The sequence below is a fragment of the Echinops telfairi genome, unplaced genomic scaffold, assembly GCF_000313985.2.
Source record: "Echinops telfairi isolate 266 unplaced genomic scaffold, ASM31398v2 ScPeMD7_3533;HRSCAF=4204_1, whole genome shotgun sequence".
Taxonomy (NCBI): Eukaryota; Metazoa; Chordata; class Mammalia; order Afrosoricida; family Tenrecidae; genus Echinops; species Echinops telfairi.
Genome location: NW_022107432.1, coordinates 29734945 through 29753518, shown reverse-complemented (window position 1 = coordinate 29753518; position 18574 = coordinate 29734945). Strand labels below are relative to the sequence as shown.

General features: G+C 41.1%; 1 protein-coding gene across 1 annotated transcript in view; it reads left to right on the top strand.

The window, feature by feature from the left end:
- Positions 1–18574, top strand: part of RNF8 (ring finger protein 8) — a 72474-nt gene that overhangs the window by 14867 nt on the left and 39033 nt on the right. The window contains exon 2 of the mRNA XM_004710830.2: positions 3217–3345. Within this exon, the coding sequence (XP_004710887.2) occupies positions 3217–3345 (129 nt within the window). The remainder of the gene's footprint in view (positions 1–3216; positions 3346–18574) is intronic.

Genomic DNA, 18574 nt, shown 5'->3' with positions numbered 1-18574 from the left:
GGACAACAGAAAAGTGGGTGAAGGGAGACGTCGGACAGTGTAAGGCGTGAAAAAACATCATAATTTATAAATTATCAAGGGTTTGTGAGAAAGGGGGCAGGGAGGGAGGGGAAAAAATGAAGAGCTGTTACCAAGGGCTCAAGTAGAAAAAAATGTTTTGAGAATGATGATGGCAACAACTGTACAAATGTGCTCGACACAATGGATGGATGGATTTTGATAAGAGTTGTTTGAAACCCCAATAAAATAATTTAAAAAATTAACAAGATGTGTATCACGAAAAACTCATGCAAGGATTAAACATTTTTTTTACTCAAACTTGTACTGACTTTTTATATATGTCTGAACAGTGTCTGGTCTGAGGCATTAAAAAGGTTAAGACATCAGTTTGAAAAGAGCCCTGATCTGAGCAATGTGAATTCTGCTAAAATTAAAACAAGAACAACATTAGATTTATGATGAAGTTTGGATGGAAGAATGGTGGCATCAGTGAGCCTTTAATACAGTGGTTCTCAACCTGTGGGTCACGACCCCTTTGGGGGTCAAACCTTTCACAGGGGTCACCTGATTCATAACAAGCAAAATGACAGTGATGAAGTAGCAACGAAAGTAATTTTCTGGTTGGGGGGTCATCACAACATGAGGAACTATATTAAAGTGTCACGACATGAGGAAGGTTGAGAACCAGAGTTAATAAAAGCATATGGGAACAGTGTCACAAGGAAATCAGCAGTTTATACCTGGATAATTCATTTGAAGTAGGAATGAATCTTGAATTCATTTTAAGTTGAAGATGTACCACCCACATCAACTTTTTAGGAAAAAAAATTAATCTTATTGATGCCTTAATTGAAGAGGACTAATTATAAGAAGCATAAACAACAACCAACACAGCAGATAACCTAATTGGTTCAGCTTACATAATTCTGACTGAAAAAAATTTAAATTAAGCAAACTTTACCCTTGATGGATGCCAAAGTGCCCAGATCATCTACAGACAAGACCAGACGTTTCTTTTTGTGTGTGTGAATCATTTTACTGGGGGCTCGTACAACTCTTATCACAATCCATCCGTCCATCCATTGTGTCGAGCACATTTGTACAGTTGTTGCCGTCATCATCCTCAAAACATTTTCTTTCTACTTGAGCCCTTGGTATCAGCTTCTCATTTATTCCCCTCCCCCACTCCCGAACCCTTGGTAACTTATAATTATTATTTTTTTGTCTTATACTGTACAATGTCTCCCTTTACCCACTTTTCTGTTATCCGTCCCCCAGGGAGGGGGTTATATATAGATCATTGTGATCGATTCCCCCTTTCCAATTCACTTTCTTCTTCCCCTTCTGGTATCTCTATTCTCATTGTTGGTCCTGAGGGGGTTTATCTGTCCTGAATTCCCTGTGTTTCCAGCTCTTATCTGTACCAGTGTACATCCTCTGGTCTAGCCGGTTTTGTAAGGTAGAGTTGGGATCATGATAGTGGGGGGAGGAAGCATTTAAGAACTAGAGGAAAAAAAATAGAGGAAAGTTGTATGTTTCATCAGTGCTATACAGCACCCTCACTGGCTCTTCTCCTCGAAACCCTTCTGTAAGAGGATATCCAGTTCCCTACAGAAGGACTTTGGGTTTCCACTCCGCACTCCCACTCATTCACAATGATACGATATTTTGTTCTTTGATACCTGATCCCATTGACACCTCATGTTCACACAGGGTGGTGTGCTTCTTCCATGTGAGCTGTGTTGCTTCTGAGCTAGATGGCTGCTTGTTTACTTTCAAGCCTAAAAGACCCCAGATGCTATATCTTTTGATAGCTGGCTTTCTTCGCCACATTTGCTTATGTACCTGCTTTATCTTCAGCGATCATGTTGGGAAGGTGAGCATCATGGAATGCCAGTTTAATAGAACAAAGTGTTCTTGCATTGAGGGAGTACTTGAATAGAGGCCCAATGTCCATCTGCTACCTTAATACTATACTTATAAATATATGCACATAGATCTATTTCCTCATTGTCATATATAAATATATTTTAATATGTACATGCTTGTATTGAGACCCCTATAAATGCCCTTTCCTCCTACTTCTTTCCTCTATTTCCTTTTCCTTTCCTCTTGCCCCACTATCATGTTCAGCCTTCATGTGGGTTTCAGTAATTCCTCTCAGTTACATTGCCCTTGATCAAGACCTACCAGGCCTCCTATACCCTCCTTGCCATCTATTTTGGATCACTTATTATTCCTTTGTCCCTGGGTTTGTTAATGCCGACTTCCTTTCCCCTGCCTTCCCCGCTCCCTTGTGTCCCCCCTGCACCTGAACCATCGGTCCCATTGTTTTCTCCTCCAGCTTGTTTATCCCGCCTGTCTTATCTAGATAGACCTGCAGAGATAATAATATGCACAAAACAACAAGACAAAGCAAAACAAAAAGCTCTTTCTAATACACATATGAGTGTCTCTGGATTTGTTTCTCTAGTCACCCCAGACTAACATGGGATCCAATGGCGGTGGAGAGAGAGAGACCAAGATCTCCAGAATATTTCATTCTTTTAATTAAATAAAACCAAATAGCCCACTCCAAAAGCTCAAAGCCACTATCATCATAGCAACCCGACAGTGCAACCAGAGCACCTTAAATAGAGAACAGCTGTTCTAAATCATAATGAGAAGTTGGGAGGCTGGAACTTCAGATCAAGGGGAGTGGAACAGTTAGAACAGAAATAGCATGGACACAAGGTGAAGAATAGAGCCAGTGTTGCTGATTGGAATGTCTAGAAATTGTTGAGCAGGAGCTCATTATGCTGTGTGTATAATATCACAAGTAAAACTCATTTAAAACATTGGAGGAACTATCTTGTACAAAGGCTGTGTTCTTGATCGTATTTAAGACTAGTTGATGGAACTATGTGTAAATTCCTCAATCTCATGGTTAACAGAAGCAGATCATTCAGATGACCTATAACGAGTCTATCAGCCCTGAGATTCTATAATTAAATCCTTTCAGCAGTCTGTTTTTGTCACACCTTATTGGGTAATTTCATTTGCACAAGCTTTATACTAGTACCTGCATGGCGGCTGGAAGAAGAGGTAGCAGATGAGCTGTTTGGGTTCCATGGGACTGTGGTTTTCTAAGCTCACGCTGTTGGTTGTCCAGCTTGTAAGGGACCTCTCTTTTAAGCACGGTGGGTAATTATGCCTATTGTATTGATTATCTTATAGGTGACTATAGGGCGAGGATATGGTGTCACCTACCAACTGGTTTCTAAAAGCTGCCCATTGATGATTTCCCGAAACCATTGTATTTTGAAGCAGAATGCTGAAGACCAATGGACAATTATGGACAACAAGGTACAGGAATTCCCAGAAGCCTGATGATTTTCATTTCATTTTAAAATTTTTGTTTTTAATAGATAACACATAGTACATAATTGAAAACATTAAAGACGAATCATTTTCTTCTTCGTCATCCACTACTTCCTCATTGGTAATTGCTTTTCTATATCTGCCAGAGATTAAATTATCCCAAATAATTTCTAGTGACTTTTAAGTTGGAATTACTTTGAAGGGAACACTTGAAGTGGGGTTGTAGATCCTGTCCTAGACACTCCATGGAATGAATGATCCAAAGACCTTGGGAATCTGCTGTAGTTTCTAAAGTACATTGCTTGGTGGGGTGGGGAGGGGGCGGGAGGTAGGGGGATGCAGTGCAGGAGTGGGAGGAACTGAGCTTGTCAGTGCTTAACTAATTTCTCTTTTCACTTCTTTTAATCTCCCTTTTTAAAAAACCTGTTTCATGTATTGGTGTTTTGAGGGAATTTTCATTTGAATTAAGGGTTTTCCTTCTTTAAGCAAATTTGAAAACTACTACTCTATTAAGAGCACTCGGCATATGGAATTCAGGACAGATAAAGCCCTCAGGAACAGTAGCGACATCATGAGGGTAGGGGGATTGTGGGAGTGGGAGGTAGGGAAGGGGGAGATGGGGAATCCATCAAAAGATTGGAATATAGCCCACCACCCAGGGGGATGAATAACAGAAATGTGGGTGAAGGGAGACCAGAAAAAGAAAAGAAAACTACTGCTCTACGATGAATATACTGAGGGAGGTGAAATCGTGTATAAAGCCCAGCATTTAGGAAGTACCTGAAGTGCGGATATTTAAGCACTGGGACTATAATGAATGTGTAGACTATGGTGAGCGAAATTCTAATGTAAACAGTAAGGTTTAGGAAGCATGAAATGTCCTCAGGCACCATATTACATAGCTTCATTGCTTTGCTTGGGAGGATTTAAGGATATGTGTTTGAAGGGAGGCTTGCCTAGCAGCCTCATTTTGCATACATGAAACTACTGGATTCAGGTTGTTGGAAAATGTTTCTTCCTGCTTTAGAATTAGGTTGAGTTGGCACTATATTGAAAGAGAGGGTGTAAATGCTAAGTAAATTGGTTCAGTACCTTTAGCAAGGCACTAAAAATAGAATAGAAGTTGCCACTAAGAAGGGAATCTTAGAGATAGTTTTACCCCTTAAGTGGAGAGGCGACTTGCAAGTCCATCTGTGTAACTGGCTAGTGAGTGAATGAACAGGACTCACACTTATGTCGAGCGCTCCATTATGACCTATTGTCAAATACCATACAGGATATAAGCAATTTGCTATCTGGGGTGCATGATTTTAAAAACCTCATTATTAGGCATACGAAGTTGTGTTAGGCCAGGTCGACTAGAGAAAAAAATCCAGTGACACTTATATATGTATAAAAGAGAGCTTTATATGAATAAGTAATTATATATACCAGGAAAACATCCCTGCCCAGTACAACTCAAGTCCATAAGTCCGATCCTCATCCATAAGTCCCTCAGCCACAGGCAGTGATGCAGAATGCAGGGGTGGGGGTGGAGTACAAAGTCGCTTAGATCCGAGGCCTCTGGAAAAGACGACAGGGCTCCAGCGGTTCTCAGGTGGCCACCAAGCAGGAAAGTCAAGGCAGAGAGAGAGACACCAGTCTCCCAAGAGTTATGTGTTTCAGTCCATTCTCCAAGAGAGGTCATCAGACTGCAACCTAATTGATAGGCTAAACTCTACCCATAACTTTTTACAGTTGCCATATTGGCACCAAAAAAATCTAACGATCACAGAAGGTAAGTTGCTGTAATATCATAGAAACTTTTTATTTAACAAAAATAAAATGTAAAGTTACTGTTCCTCTACATTCCCTCATCTAGGTCTATGCCCTTCTGAAAAGTGTCCCTTACTCTACTCCAAAAAATTCTGTACTCTTTAATTGTACCACATCAAAATGGCAGTTTTGGCATCCTCAAGGGACTCAAATAATATCCCTTTTAAATCTTTGAGTTTGAGGGACAAAAAGAAGCCTGTCCAGGCAAAATCGGGGTTATATGGTAGATGGAGTAAGGTTTTCAATGAAATTCCCATAGGATAGACCTTGCTACCCTCTAAGAATGTGCAGCCACATTATTATGATAGAAAAAACTTTCTTGGCTTTTTCCTCACCAATGTAGTTTTCATTTAAAAAAAAAAAAAAGCCTTCATAATAGGCCCCTGTGATCATCATTCTGTTGTGTCCTTGGAAGAACTCTATCAAGATTTGAGATCCCCAAATAGTAGTTCAATCATATCAAGAGGAATGATACAATCATCACCACAATCGACTTTAGAACATTTTCTTTTCTGTTTCCCCCTATGGTTAAATTGTATTACAAATGAGTTGTGTAATCACCATTAGTTTTAGTGCTCCCTCCCTTCTCCCACATTCATTGTTGACTCCTGAAATCCCCTCACCCTCCCTGTCTCCCATCTTCCACCTCTGCCTCCTCTGTAGACCCTTGCAGTTATTATCTCTGTGCATCCACTCCTTTTGTGCTTCACAAACTGGAAAGCCCAAAGGAAACAATAAAAAACAAAAATGAAATAAAGAGGTAAGGAGAAAGTAATAATAATATAAAGATAAAAATACAAATAATGAATAAGAAAGAGAAGACCACCATCAGTATTTTTTAAAGCCTGGGATGAATTTTGTGTCATGGAACACAGGAGACACTTATCTCGAGCACACATTCATGTTGGGTCAAGAGGAAGGTCAACTGACCGTTTATCAAGTTTGATCCAGCATCACCAAGGTGACCGTGCTCTCTGTTTGAGGAAGGCTGTTCCAGGCCCTGGCCGGTGGCTAGAGGGCATCTGCCAGTGACTTCATCCCATTAGATACTCTGCAGATGAGGTTTTGGCTCCTACTGCCCTCCATAGCCTTCTACAAATTGGGTGGTCACAATTTTAGCTCTGATACTTCTCCCTTCATCATATTTGAATTTTATTTGATTAGACCTTTTTTTGGAATCACCCCAAGGAGACTAAGTTAAGTGGATGACTGAGAGAACTTGTCTGCAGCCATCCACCGATCACACAGACATGTTTAAGCATGTTGTTTGAAATAAACCCAAGTGAACCGATCATAAGAATCTAGGTATTGCCTCCTCCCTGGGGGAGGGACAGCAGAGAAGAGGGCGGGGGGGAGATGTCAGACAGGGTAACTTATGACAAAACTATAATAAGTTGTGAATTATGGAGGGTTCATGAGGGAGGGGGGAAATGAGGAACTGATATTAAGGGCTGAGGTGGAGGGCAAATGTTTTGAGAATGATGAGGGCAGCAAATGTACATATGTGCTTGACACAATGGATGGATGTATGGATTGTGATGAGAATTGTACAAGCCCCCAATAAAATAATTTTTAAAAATAAATAAATAAAAAGAAAGAGTAAGGGGGAATAAAAAAGAAGTAAACCCAAGCTTGTATAAGCTAGAACCTAGCAGCTATCTTTTTAAAGTTATCCTCATACTTAAGATATAGCTGCAAGGTTTTTGTTGTTATAGAAAATATGTTGCAGGTTTATTAATTCAAAAGCTGCAAGCTTTGAAAGCCCATGCAATAGCTTAGATTGGAGCACTGTTGGAAAGGGTTTTTTCAGAGCAGGCAATCTGAGGAACAGGGTTTTAGAGTGTTCTAAAGGCTAGTTCTCTGCTGCTGCTTCCCTTGGTTATGTGCAGTATGACTGTGCTCCGTTTATGGGATTAGCAGATTTTGAGGGTTTGAGAAGCAACTAGCTGACTGATTTCTGTGTTCTTTGAATGTCAGGCCAGGGGCATAGCGGCAGCTTTCCCAACTAAGATCATGTTGTGCCCTGGAGTTAACAGTACAGTGTTCACTTTGTAATCTTCTAGGTTTTACCATGTGAATCCATTTTATGCCACAGTTAGATAATGTAGAGGAGAGAGAGGTTCCTGACTCCTCCGCATCTTGTTCTGTACATTTGGTTAAGCCTTTTAGCTGTAATTCTGATATTTGAGAGAAACTATGACTCCAGTGTTTTGATACAACAGCTATTCTTTTCTTTTTAAAATAAGGCAAGAATGTTATTTAATATTAAAATTAGGGACGCGGCTTCACTTGATGACAGTGTTTGCATTCATGTTTGTATAAAGCCACTTACCCCACCACCTTAAATATTTTTTCTTTTCCCCTTAACAGATGTTCCCTTTCTTTCTGCCTGCTGCTTCTTGGCATGATGCCTAGACTGCCCTCTTCCATTGATTAGAGACTTGAGTTTCAGCACAGGATACTGTGGTTATGGCCACATGCCAACTCTCTTTCAAGAAGTAGATACTTTGAATAATTCAAGATTCATATATGTTCCCTTATCGTAGAATGATTTCTCATCTGCCGAGATGGCCATAAATTGAGAGATCAAGTGTACCGACTACCTCTGCCCATTGCCATCAAGTGGTTCCGGTTCCTAGTGACCTTCTAGGACAGAGGAAGACAAAAGCATTAGGGCCCCAGGACTGTCATCCTTTACAGAAGCTGCAGCCGGCCACAGCGCTCCCTGGCAGAGTGGTTGGGGCATTGACGCCGCCAACTCTTCAGTTAGCAGCCAAGCACTTTAACTACAACATCACTAGGTCTCCTCTGAGCTTAAGGATAGATGTCCCGTTCTGACAAAGTAAATTTGGGTTTTAAATCAGCTTAAAAATAATAAATTCAGGAAAATCCTAAGTGTCCATCAGTCGATGAATGGACAAACAAAAGGTGGCTCATATGAGGGTAAGTAAAAGACTATTGCTATAAAGTTATAGAAACGTTTATTAAACAAAAGTATTAAAATGGCTCCCCCTCCACGTGGATCACCAAGCGGGGCTGAGCAAAAATATGGCAATCTGAGTTCCTTTTGAAGGTGACTTCCATGGCCAAATTGAAGTTGCTCACTCTCTGATGGAAACATCCCTTCCGCATGAAGCATTCATCTTTGCCACATTGCATGGCCATCACTCACAGGCTCAGTAGAGTTTAAGAAATGTTCCCTTTTGTCCTTCCTTAATAATATAAATGACACCAGCAGTATTGTTATTTTTCCTGTGAAAATGGCGCTGTGGTAGTTACATAATCTGGTGTCAGTTTGTGGATTAAGAGTGTAGGGGCGGAATCTAGACTGTCAATCAGGATGTAGCCAATGAGGTCTCTGTGTTGGCAGGGCCTTCTCCTGAGGATTCTGGGAACTCTTGTATTTCCTCCTCCCTCTCTGCTCACTCCCTTGGAGACTCAGTACTGACAAGGTTCACTCTACTGACAAGCCACATGAAGCTACCCTGAGGCAGTCAGAGTTTCAGAGCTGAAGGAACTGCAGGGAGACCGCTTCCAGCGCTGAGATGCTTACAACACCACTGTATCCACAAGGCTTCCCACCCACTGGCCTGTGATCTTCCTGAATTTGGCATCACTGCTTGTGTTTCATGAATCCGAAGAGGACTTTACAGATTGGTATCAGACATATGGACTAACATTGGACTTATGGACTTGATCTGGACTAGCCTGGTTTCTCAATATTCAATATTCAATTTTCTCAATATTGAATTGCTCTTGTCTATAAAGCTCTTTCTTATACACACACGCGCACACACACACACACACAAAAAAAGTATTAAAATGTAAAACTTATTTCTCAGCATATCCTCCATCTAGGTCTATGCCTTTATTTATTTATTAAAGACTATATTTTTCCCCCCCTGTAAACTCATTTACTGTTTTGAAGTGTTCAATCAACTATGTAGCAATTACAATTTTTTCCCCAATCAAAAAGCAAATGATTTACATTGTAAATACAAAATAAAATGAGAAATCACCTTCTGTGATCTCTGCTTATTTATAGAAGTAAAGTCAGGTTTCAAAGTCAGGTTTGTTGAGACAGATTTGATATAGAGGAAATTTTACCCATTTTAGGTGAATATCATTAAACTTTTGACAAATACTTGCAGGCTATTTTCCTCCCCCACAAAAGTTTCCTCATACCCTTTTCCCCCCTAGTAGTTTTATTGGTGTATAATTCACATATCATACAACTCAATAGCCCAATCACATCAATAAGAATTAAAAAGTCATCACCACAATCAGTTTCCTCACATCCTTTTATAAACCCTCCTCGACTCCAAACCCTCAGTAACTGCTGCTCTGGCTTTGGTTTCTAGAGTTTTTTATTTTCTATTTAAAATTTTTTAAAATATTATTATTTTTAATCATTTTATTGAGGGCTCATACAACTCTTATCACAATCCATACATACATCAATTGTGTAAAGCACATTTGTACATTCATTGCCCTCATTGTTCTCAAAACATTTGCTCTCCACGTAAGCCCCTGGCATCAGCTACTCATTTTTCCCCCTCCCTCCCTGCTCCCCTTTCATCATGAACCCTTGCTAATTTATAAATTATTATTTTGTCATATCTTGCCCTGTCTGACATGTCCCTTCACCCACTATTTTGTTTGTTGTCTGTCCCCCAGGGAGGAGGTCACATGTAGATCCTTGTAATCAGTTTCCCCTTTCCACCCCACCCTCCCTCCACCTTCCCTCCACCCTCCCAGTATCGCCACTCGCACCACTGGTCCTGAAGGGATCATCCATCCTGGATTCCCTGTGTTTCCAGTTGCTATCTGTACCAGTGTACACCCTCTGGTCCAGCCAGATTTGTAAGGTAGAATTAGGATCATGATAGTGGGGGTCAGAGGAAGCATTTAGTATGCAGCCTTAGGAATTTTCTTTAAAAATTTTTTTAAATGAATTTTCTTTCATTTAGCATAATGCTTTCATTTTTTTCAGTTGTGAATTAGGTGAAGGTTTACAGACTAAATCATAGTTTTACATTCAACAAACCATACACATTTTGTTTCAACTCACCCATTTAAATTCTCAGTGTACTACCATCAATCTTTTCTCCCTGTCTTTCCTGTTTGCAGTTCTTGTTTCACAACCTTCTGAACTTTGTCCTTTGGCAAATGCTGCCCCTTTGATCTTAGATGGCTGATTATTCTATTGTAGAGGATAGTATGGATGGGAGGGTGTGGGGTGGAGGGGTGGCTCCTGCCAAACCAGTGAACTTGGTCTCTTTTTATGATTTTGAGTTCTTTATACATATTTTTCCTACTCTATCCAGAACCTTCAAATGCATTGGCTCTCAACCTTCCTAATGCTGGGACCCTTTAATACAGTTCCTCATATTGTGGTGAACCCCCCCCCCCCAATCATAAAATTATTTTGATTGCTACTCATAACTAATTTTGCTACTGTGATGAATCAAGTGATCTCTGTGAAAGGGGTTGCAACCCAGAGGTTGAGAACCGCTGTTCTAATGTAATCCTTTTCAGGGCAGTTGGTAGTAGTAGCCAGTAGTAGTAGTTCTGGTCTCAGGGCTATGGAGACCGAAGTTCATTTATATGATTCATTAGGTTTTACTTCCACTTATCTCTTAATTGTCCTCATTATTTCTTTCTGTGGGTGGGGAGAGACAATAGATACACTTTAAATGTCTGCTCATGAGCTTTTAAGACCTCAGTCACCACTCAGCAGATTAGAAGGTCGAGCACTGTCTTTGTGAGCTGTGTTACACCAACTGACTGTGGTGCCCCCGAGACTGTGGTCCTTATCGCCAGGTCCAGCAAAGGTCTGTACGTTTCTTAAGGCCTAGCTTTCGTTTCTAACCCATCTCTCATTCTGTACTCCGTAATTGATACCACATCAAAATGGCTATTTTATCATCCTCAAGAGACTCAACTCACATTCCTTTTCAATGTTCATTGAAATTGGAGAGCAAAAAGAAATCTGAATGGCCAAGATCACGGCTGGAGGGTGCAGAGGGTAAAGGTCCCTATTAAATTCTTTTACAACAGCACTTCCTAGAAGTTTGAATATGTGCATTGTTGTGAGGTAGAGCAGGTTTATTTATTTCCTAATAAACCCCCATGAGATTGTCCTATGCCCTTTGAGAAATTGATCAAGATGACCCCTGTGTTTTGGAGCCATTAAAGATGACCCCTGTGTTAAAAAGCCATTTATCTCAGTGACACCAACAAATGAGGTCATCAAGCTGCGATCTGATTAACAGACTAAGCTCCACCAGTATCTTCTTACAGGTGCCGTGTTGGCACAAAAAACTTAAACTATCACAGTCTACTCCTTGCCAACTTGGCACTGATACACAATTCTTTAGCCATATATACTTTTTGAAACAAAGACAATTATGAAATCATATTTGTGCGTAACAGGATAAAACTAAAATGCATACAACTGAAAATGTGCCACCCTCATTTAAACATAATATTCTGTAAGTGAACAAAACAAAAATATTCTATGCCTAACAATTGCAGTTAAGTGAACACCTACACCATAATGCTGTCAAAATATTCCCCTACCCACGAACGTTTGTAAGCCAGCCACTTAATGCCTTTACATCCCCCATTTTGGGTATCCAGTTTCTATATCAACCCAGTGCTCTGAGGAGACAAGCATGCTCTTTGATGCGGAGAATCTTCATTCCAGTTGGAACCTTGTGAGTCCACATCCGTAAGCAAATTCAAATCAGGACAGGCTGTCCATAAAGTCAGCAGCAATATGCACCAATTCACAATTCTCAAAAATCTCCTCTTCCATCTGGTTGGGTTCTGGTCAACTCAGTGCAAACCACCTCGCTTAGCCTTATCAGGGTTCCCATTGGCCTCCTTGTCTTTTGACCACAGGGCCCTTCACAAATTCTCAACAACCCTATCCCCCTTGAGCTAAGTCACACTATAGGCCCAGGTTTCCCAAACTCTTGGCCAACCCGCTCTTGTCTCTCCTTTCATCTCTCTTGTCTCTTTGCTGTGAACCAGCTCCAGGGTGTCAATGGGCAGACTTCACCTGTCTCTGTATTGCTGCACATCTCCCACTTCCATTCAACAAGTGGATCCAGGTGGTTACCTAGCAAGCTTTTCAGACTGTCCACAGGCTCCCTTTAACTTTCAGTCTTAGGAGAATTTCTTTATGGCTCCAAATTTTTTCCAGCTTTGAGAACAAACCATTAGTTCAAAATTCAAAAATCCATAGAGCTCCTTCTTCAGTCTGTCAGCAGCTCTCTCAACAAGCCTTTTCAAATGCAAATGTGCTGAGCACTGAAAGCACTGGGTGGGGCTTATCTTTTCAGAGCATTCTTTGTAGGTGTGTCCTGTACCCATTTAAAGATCCAATTTAATTTCTGAAGGCAGTGGGCTTACACACTTTATTTCATACTTCCCAATAATCATTTCTATCACACCTTATATTAATAACAGTAGATAGAACAAATCAGCTCAGAAGCAACAAAGCCCTCATGGAAGAACACACCAGCCTGTATGATCACAAGGTGCTGAAGGGATCAGTTATCAGGCATCAAAGAACAAAAAATCATATCATTGTATGCTCATCTCCATGATATGATTGCTGAAAACAAATGGGTGCATAAGCAAATGTGGTGAAGAAAGCTGATGGTGCCCGGCTATCGAAAGGTATAGCATCTGGGGTCTTAAAGGCTTGAAGGTAAGCAAGCGGCCATCTAGCTCAGAAGCAACAAAGCCCACATGGAAGAAACACACCAGCCTATGCGATCACGAGGTGTTGAAGGGATCAGGTATAAGGCATCATCAGAACGAAAAAATCCTACCATAGTGAATGAAGTGCGGAGTGGAGACCCAAAGCCCATTTGTAGGCCACTGGAGATCCCCTTGCAGAGGGGGCTGGGGAGGAGATGACCCAGTCAGGGTGTGATGTAGCAACTTTCCTCTAGTTCCTAAATGCTTCCACCCTCTCCACCCCACCCCACCCCCACTATCATGATCCGAATTCTACCTTGCAAGTCTGGCTAGACCAGGGGATGTACATTGGTACAGATAGGAACTGGAAACACAGGGAATCCAGGGCGGACGATCCCTTTAGGACCAGTGGTGTGAGTGGCGATACTGGGAACGTAGAGGGAGAGTGGGTTGGAAAGGGGGAACTGATTACAAGGATCTACATGTGACCTCCCTGGGGGACAGACAACAAACAAAAAAGTGGGTGAAGGGACATGTCAGACAGGGCAAGATATGACAAAATAATAATTTATAAATTATCAAGGGTTCATGATGAAAGGGGAGCGGGGAGGGAGGGGGGAAAATGAGCTGATGCCAGGGGCTTAAGTGGAGAGCAAATGTTTTGAGAACAATGAGGGCAATGAATGTACAAATATGCTCTACGCAATTGATGTATGTATGGATTGTGATAAGAGTTGTATGAGCCCCTAATAAAACGATTCAAAACAAAACAAATCAGTATAAACCTACTAGTGTCAGACCCTCAACACATTCTTGAAACAGTCAAATTCAATCCTTTCTTATCTGAACTATCCCATTCATATGCATTATGGCCTTGGGTCTTTGGCTGCATCAAGCCAGGACGAGGCCTTCTGTCAGCCATTTTGATTATGCAGCATGGTCTCAGAGTTCAAGGGACCATTTTGCCCCTGGAGCTCTAAATTTACATTTATCACATTCATTTTTGCCATTTCAAACAGGAACAATCAAAGACAACAACCAAAGAAAAGAATCAAAACTTTAACTTCCTATATTCTTTCCAGAAAACAATTGAGTAGACAGTGTGTGCCTATCTGACCTCTGGCTAGCCAAAGAAGAGGAAAAACTACCCTAAGGCCGAGGTCAGGCAAGCACCAACTCTCCATCTTCGTGATTTGTTTCTCTGATACCTCACTCCCAAGGTGCCATAATGTGTTAGAGAAACTAGAGAAACAAATTCAGTGTCACCCACATATGTGTTAAAAAGAGCTTTATATGAAGAAGTAATCGTGTAACAGGAAAACATCCCAGCCCATCTCAAGTTCATAAGTTCCTCTTTAGACTCACAACCACATGCAATGGTGTCGAATGCAGGGATATCACAGGCAGGTAGGGGCAGAGTTGTGTAGATCCCATGATGGTGGCTGCATCACAGGACTCACGCAGGTCTCTGTGTGGCTCCTCAACAGGAAAGGCAGAGAGAGAGTGGCCCGCTTCCAGAGAGCCATTTATCACGGTGGCACCTCCAATGAGGTCATCAAGCTGTGACCTGATTGACAGGCTCCACCCATATCTTCTTACAGGTGCCACGTTGGCACAAAAAACCCAAGTGTCACAATCCCTTGGAAATTCCAAAAAGCAATCACCATATTTACCTTCTGCACTGACCTCTCTGCCTTGATTTAACTGGCCCAGCAGATCCTCTTGGAAATCACTGTTTAATTAGACCTTGCCTTTTGGCTCATGTTTGAACATCAAGACACATTTCTACTTAGGATTCATTCCATAAAATCACCTTCATTGGCTTCAACCTTGCTTAAAAGACTGATGGGAAGATCAGCTCTTTGAATTGTCTGGTGCCTTTGATACTCTTTGAGCCAAAAGCTTGCTGAGGCCAGGAATTTGCTTAAAATGGAAAATGCTGAACCATGTGAGACTCTAGCTTCAGTAGCTATAGCCGCAGTGGTAATTCTATGGTCTTCCACCAGTGTCTGGGCTTCAGCTGCAATTTGTCAAAATTGATGGCCTTCCCTCTCTTGGCTTATCTTAAAGGTCTTTCCAACCTTCCTTAAAATGCTTGATCCATATAAAAATGGTGGTTTTGTGTGGGGCAGCATCCCAAAAAAATTGTTGCAAAGCTACAGTGATTTCAGGTATCTACTTGAGCTTTGTTAAAAATTTGGTATTAACCATGACCTCAAAATTGTTATGACATAAGAAGTATCGGTTGTGTGTGTGTGTGTGTGTATCTGCTATTTTTATTGTTCTTGATGGCACCCTAAGATAAGCCCTAGTAGTAGCTTAATAGGTTACGAGTTGGGCTAACTGCAAGGTCGCCAGTTCAAAACTACCATCTACTGTTTGGCAGAAAGATGAGGCTTTCTACGCCCATAAAGATTGATAGTTTCGGAAACTCACGGGGACAGTTCCACTCTGTCCTATAGGGTCATTATGAGTCAAATTGACCCCAAAACAGTGGGTGAGTGATAAAAGATAATAATCAAGGCAGTTTTATATCTGAGGGAACTTGTGTGCAGCCATGCACTGACCACAGAGACATATTTAACCTTCTGTGTGGAATAAACGCATGCGTCTATGAGTCCTGGTAGCATATGTGAGTCCAAGTAGCAATGCTCTTGACTTAGCCTCATATATCTGGAACAACCCAGATGCCATTCAACAGTGTAATAGATAAACTGTATTTCTGACAATATTCTTACATCAAAACACTGTACTGTAATGAAATGACTAAACCCAAGAGAATACATGTTACATGATGCCATTTCTTTGGTGGTGTAAAACGGGCAAAAGTAATGTGTGATATTAAGGATAGTCGTCGCCTTACTGTGGGGGATGTTATACCAGGAAGGAGGCATAGGGATTTCTAGAATGCTGCTAATGCGGATTTTGTTTGTTTGTTTATTTGTTTGTTTGTTTTTAACCTAGTGGTACTTACACTAGGATGTCCAGTTTGTGATTATTCATGTAGTTGTACATCTATGATTCGTGTATTTACTATTTGTGTTTTATCCTTTACTAAAGCATTTTGAAATTAAATACTGACTGATAAACACCAATTCTCACTGCTATAGAGTCAATTCCAAATTGTAGTGAACCTAAGTGACAGCGTAAAACTGCTCCACAGGGTTTTCAAGACTGTAAATCTTCATGAGAGCAGACAGCGTCATCTTTCTCTCGTGGAATAGCTGGTCAGCTTGAACTACTGATCCTGTGGTTAGTACAGTGCTCAACCCACTGTACCTCCAGGGCTCCTTAAAACACCTGTTAGAATGGCTAAACTAAAGCAGTATCGGGTTAATTAGTACATAGGGCAACTGGAACTCTGTTACATTACAGGTGGGAATATAAAATGGTACCAACACTTTGAAAAACAGTTTGATCATTTCTTAAAGTTAAATATGGACTTACTCTAGTATCTAGGCATTTACCAAACATATAAGACAACAAATTCATACAAAAATCTGTCCATGAATGTCTATAGTGCTTTAACTCATCATCACCAAAAACTAGCAAACCTAATAAACTGGACATGGATAAACAAACTGAGGTACACTCATACCTTAAAATACTACTCAGCAATAAAGAGTCACGAAACAATACGAATGAATCTCCAAGGTATCATGCTATGAAAGCAGGATGCAGGATCAAAGACAGAGAAGTCTTTTGTTCCTGAAGATAGGAAAGGGCTAACTACAAAGGAGCGTTCTGTCTTGAGACGCTTAGACAACTTACGCGTACTTAAACATGGAAAACTATTTTTAAAGAACGCTTATTACTAGACGGGTCCCAAATGACCAACTTTTCCAAAGTGCTGTGCCACTCCATTATCCTTATTACCATTCATCACCTTCCCTTTAGCATATTCCCTCCTATCTCAGGGTTCTATAATTAGCTGCAATGGTTCAGCCAGAACTCCAGAACCAATAAGGAAATGGCTCACATGGTTGTGAAGGCTGGCAAGCCCCAAATCTGACAATCAGACCTCCGTCTGGAGGATCCTCTTCATTCTCACTAAATTGACGCTATTGGCTCACAAGCTTGTGGAAATTGATAAATCATCTCAGATCCAAAGAATCAGAGATTAGGCATAAACAAGCCAGATGCAGAATCCAGATCATGAGAGTGAACTTTTTCCAAGTTGTTCCGCACAGGTCAAGATGGGTACTTGATGGGTACAAGGTGGGTCCAGCGGATTTCCTAGAGCAGTAATTGTGTCCAGTTGATATTTGTCACCTAATGACTCAGCACTGGTCTTCTGTGCATGCTCAGCAAGTGGGAGGTCACAAAGTTGGCTTCTTGTCTACACCAAGACTTTGGTAGAGGTGTGGTTTTGTCATCTGACTTCAAAGGTTAGGTAGAGGACACATTGATAACTTCTATACATCTTAGGCAGGCCAGCTTAAGACTATACCACCAGTCTTAGGCAGTTCTGTGACCTCAAACTCATGCTTTTCTATTAAGGGAACAGCTTAAAACCCAAAGATAGATAGATCTTCCTTCAACACAGATATGAAAAATGATAGCCAATCTACAGATAGTAACCCAATGAAAATAAAAGGTGGTGACGAATCACACCCTCTAGGAAGGCGGGGACTCAAAATATATCCCACCTTAGTCCTGTTTTATTAGCATAACACAATCCACTGTGAAATGGGATTATAATAACAGGTGTGGAGGTTTTAATTTATCACACAATAGAGGATGATGGCTAGAAAAGCCATATTAAGTCATTAACTATATTATAGTATATAGGAACTTGACTTTATAGGCCCCATCTCAAACTAGTTAACTTAGTCTAAGGTAAGGTCCCCAAACCAAAAATTACACTCACTACCATGGAGTCAGTTCTGAGTCACAGGGCCCCCTATAGGGCAGGGTGGAACTGCCCCTGTGAGTTTCTGAGCCTGCAACTCTTATGGGAATAGAAAGCCTCGTCTTTCTCCTGAGGAGTGGCTGGTAATTTTGAATGGCTGACCTTGTTGTTAGCACCCCAACACTGTGCCACCAGGGCTCCTCAGGCACTGCCTTTTGTTTTCAAGCTTCCCAAGTAAGGAAGGGCATTAAACGTCTATGTTTCTTGGCTAGGTTACTATATAGCCAAGCCTGAGAACCACAGGTCTAGGTAAATCACCTGGAAAATATTGCCCTTTGGCTTTGAATCTCCACTCTTTTCAACAACCGCTTAAAAACTGGACAGAGTTTGGGTATCAGGTGAGCTAATTAACATATAGGAGGGTGTAGAGATCCTACTTTTCTCCCATTGTTGGCTAAGGGACTTTGGACAAACATTTCTCTGGGCGCCATTTTGCTACTGCTTGTTCAAGCTGGTGATTATGAAAGCATCCAGAAAGATTTGAACAGAACTTGATTTATGTAAACATTTATATCTGAGATGATAGCCTGGGAAGTACTTGATTGTTCTTACGCAGCCATGGAATTTTTATCCTTTTTTACAACCGCCTTGTGACAGACCTGACTCAGGGCTATTGTCCAAATTATACCACTAGGTGTCACCAAGGCGTGATGAGTGGGTAAGTGCGGCGGGGTCCAAGGATGAAGTGTAATGAGAACATTTTGAGAACTTGTTTTCCAGACCTCAAGGGCTTTAGAGGGAGGGACGTTCATGCAGAGGATCTAGTGAGGGCTG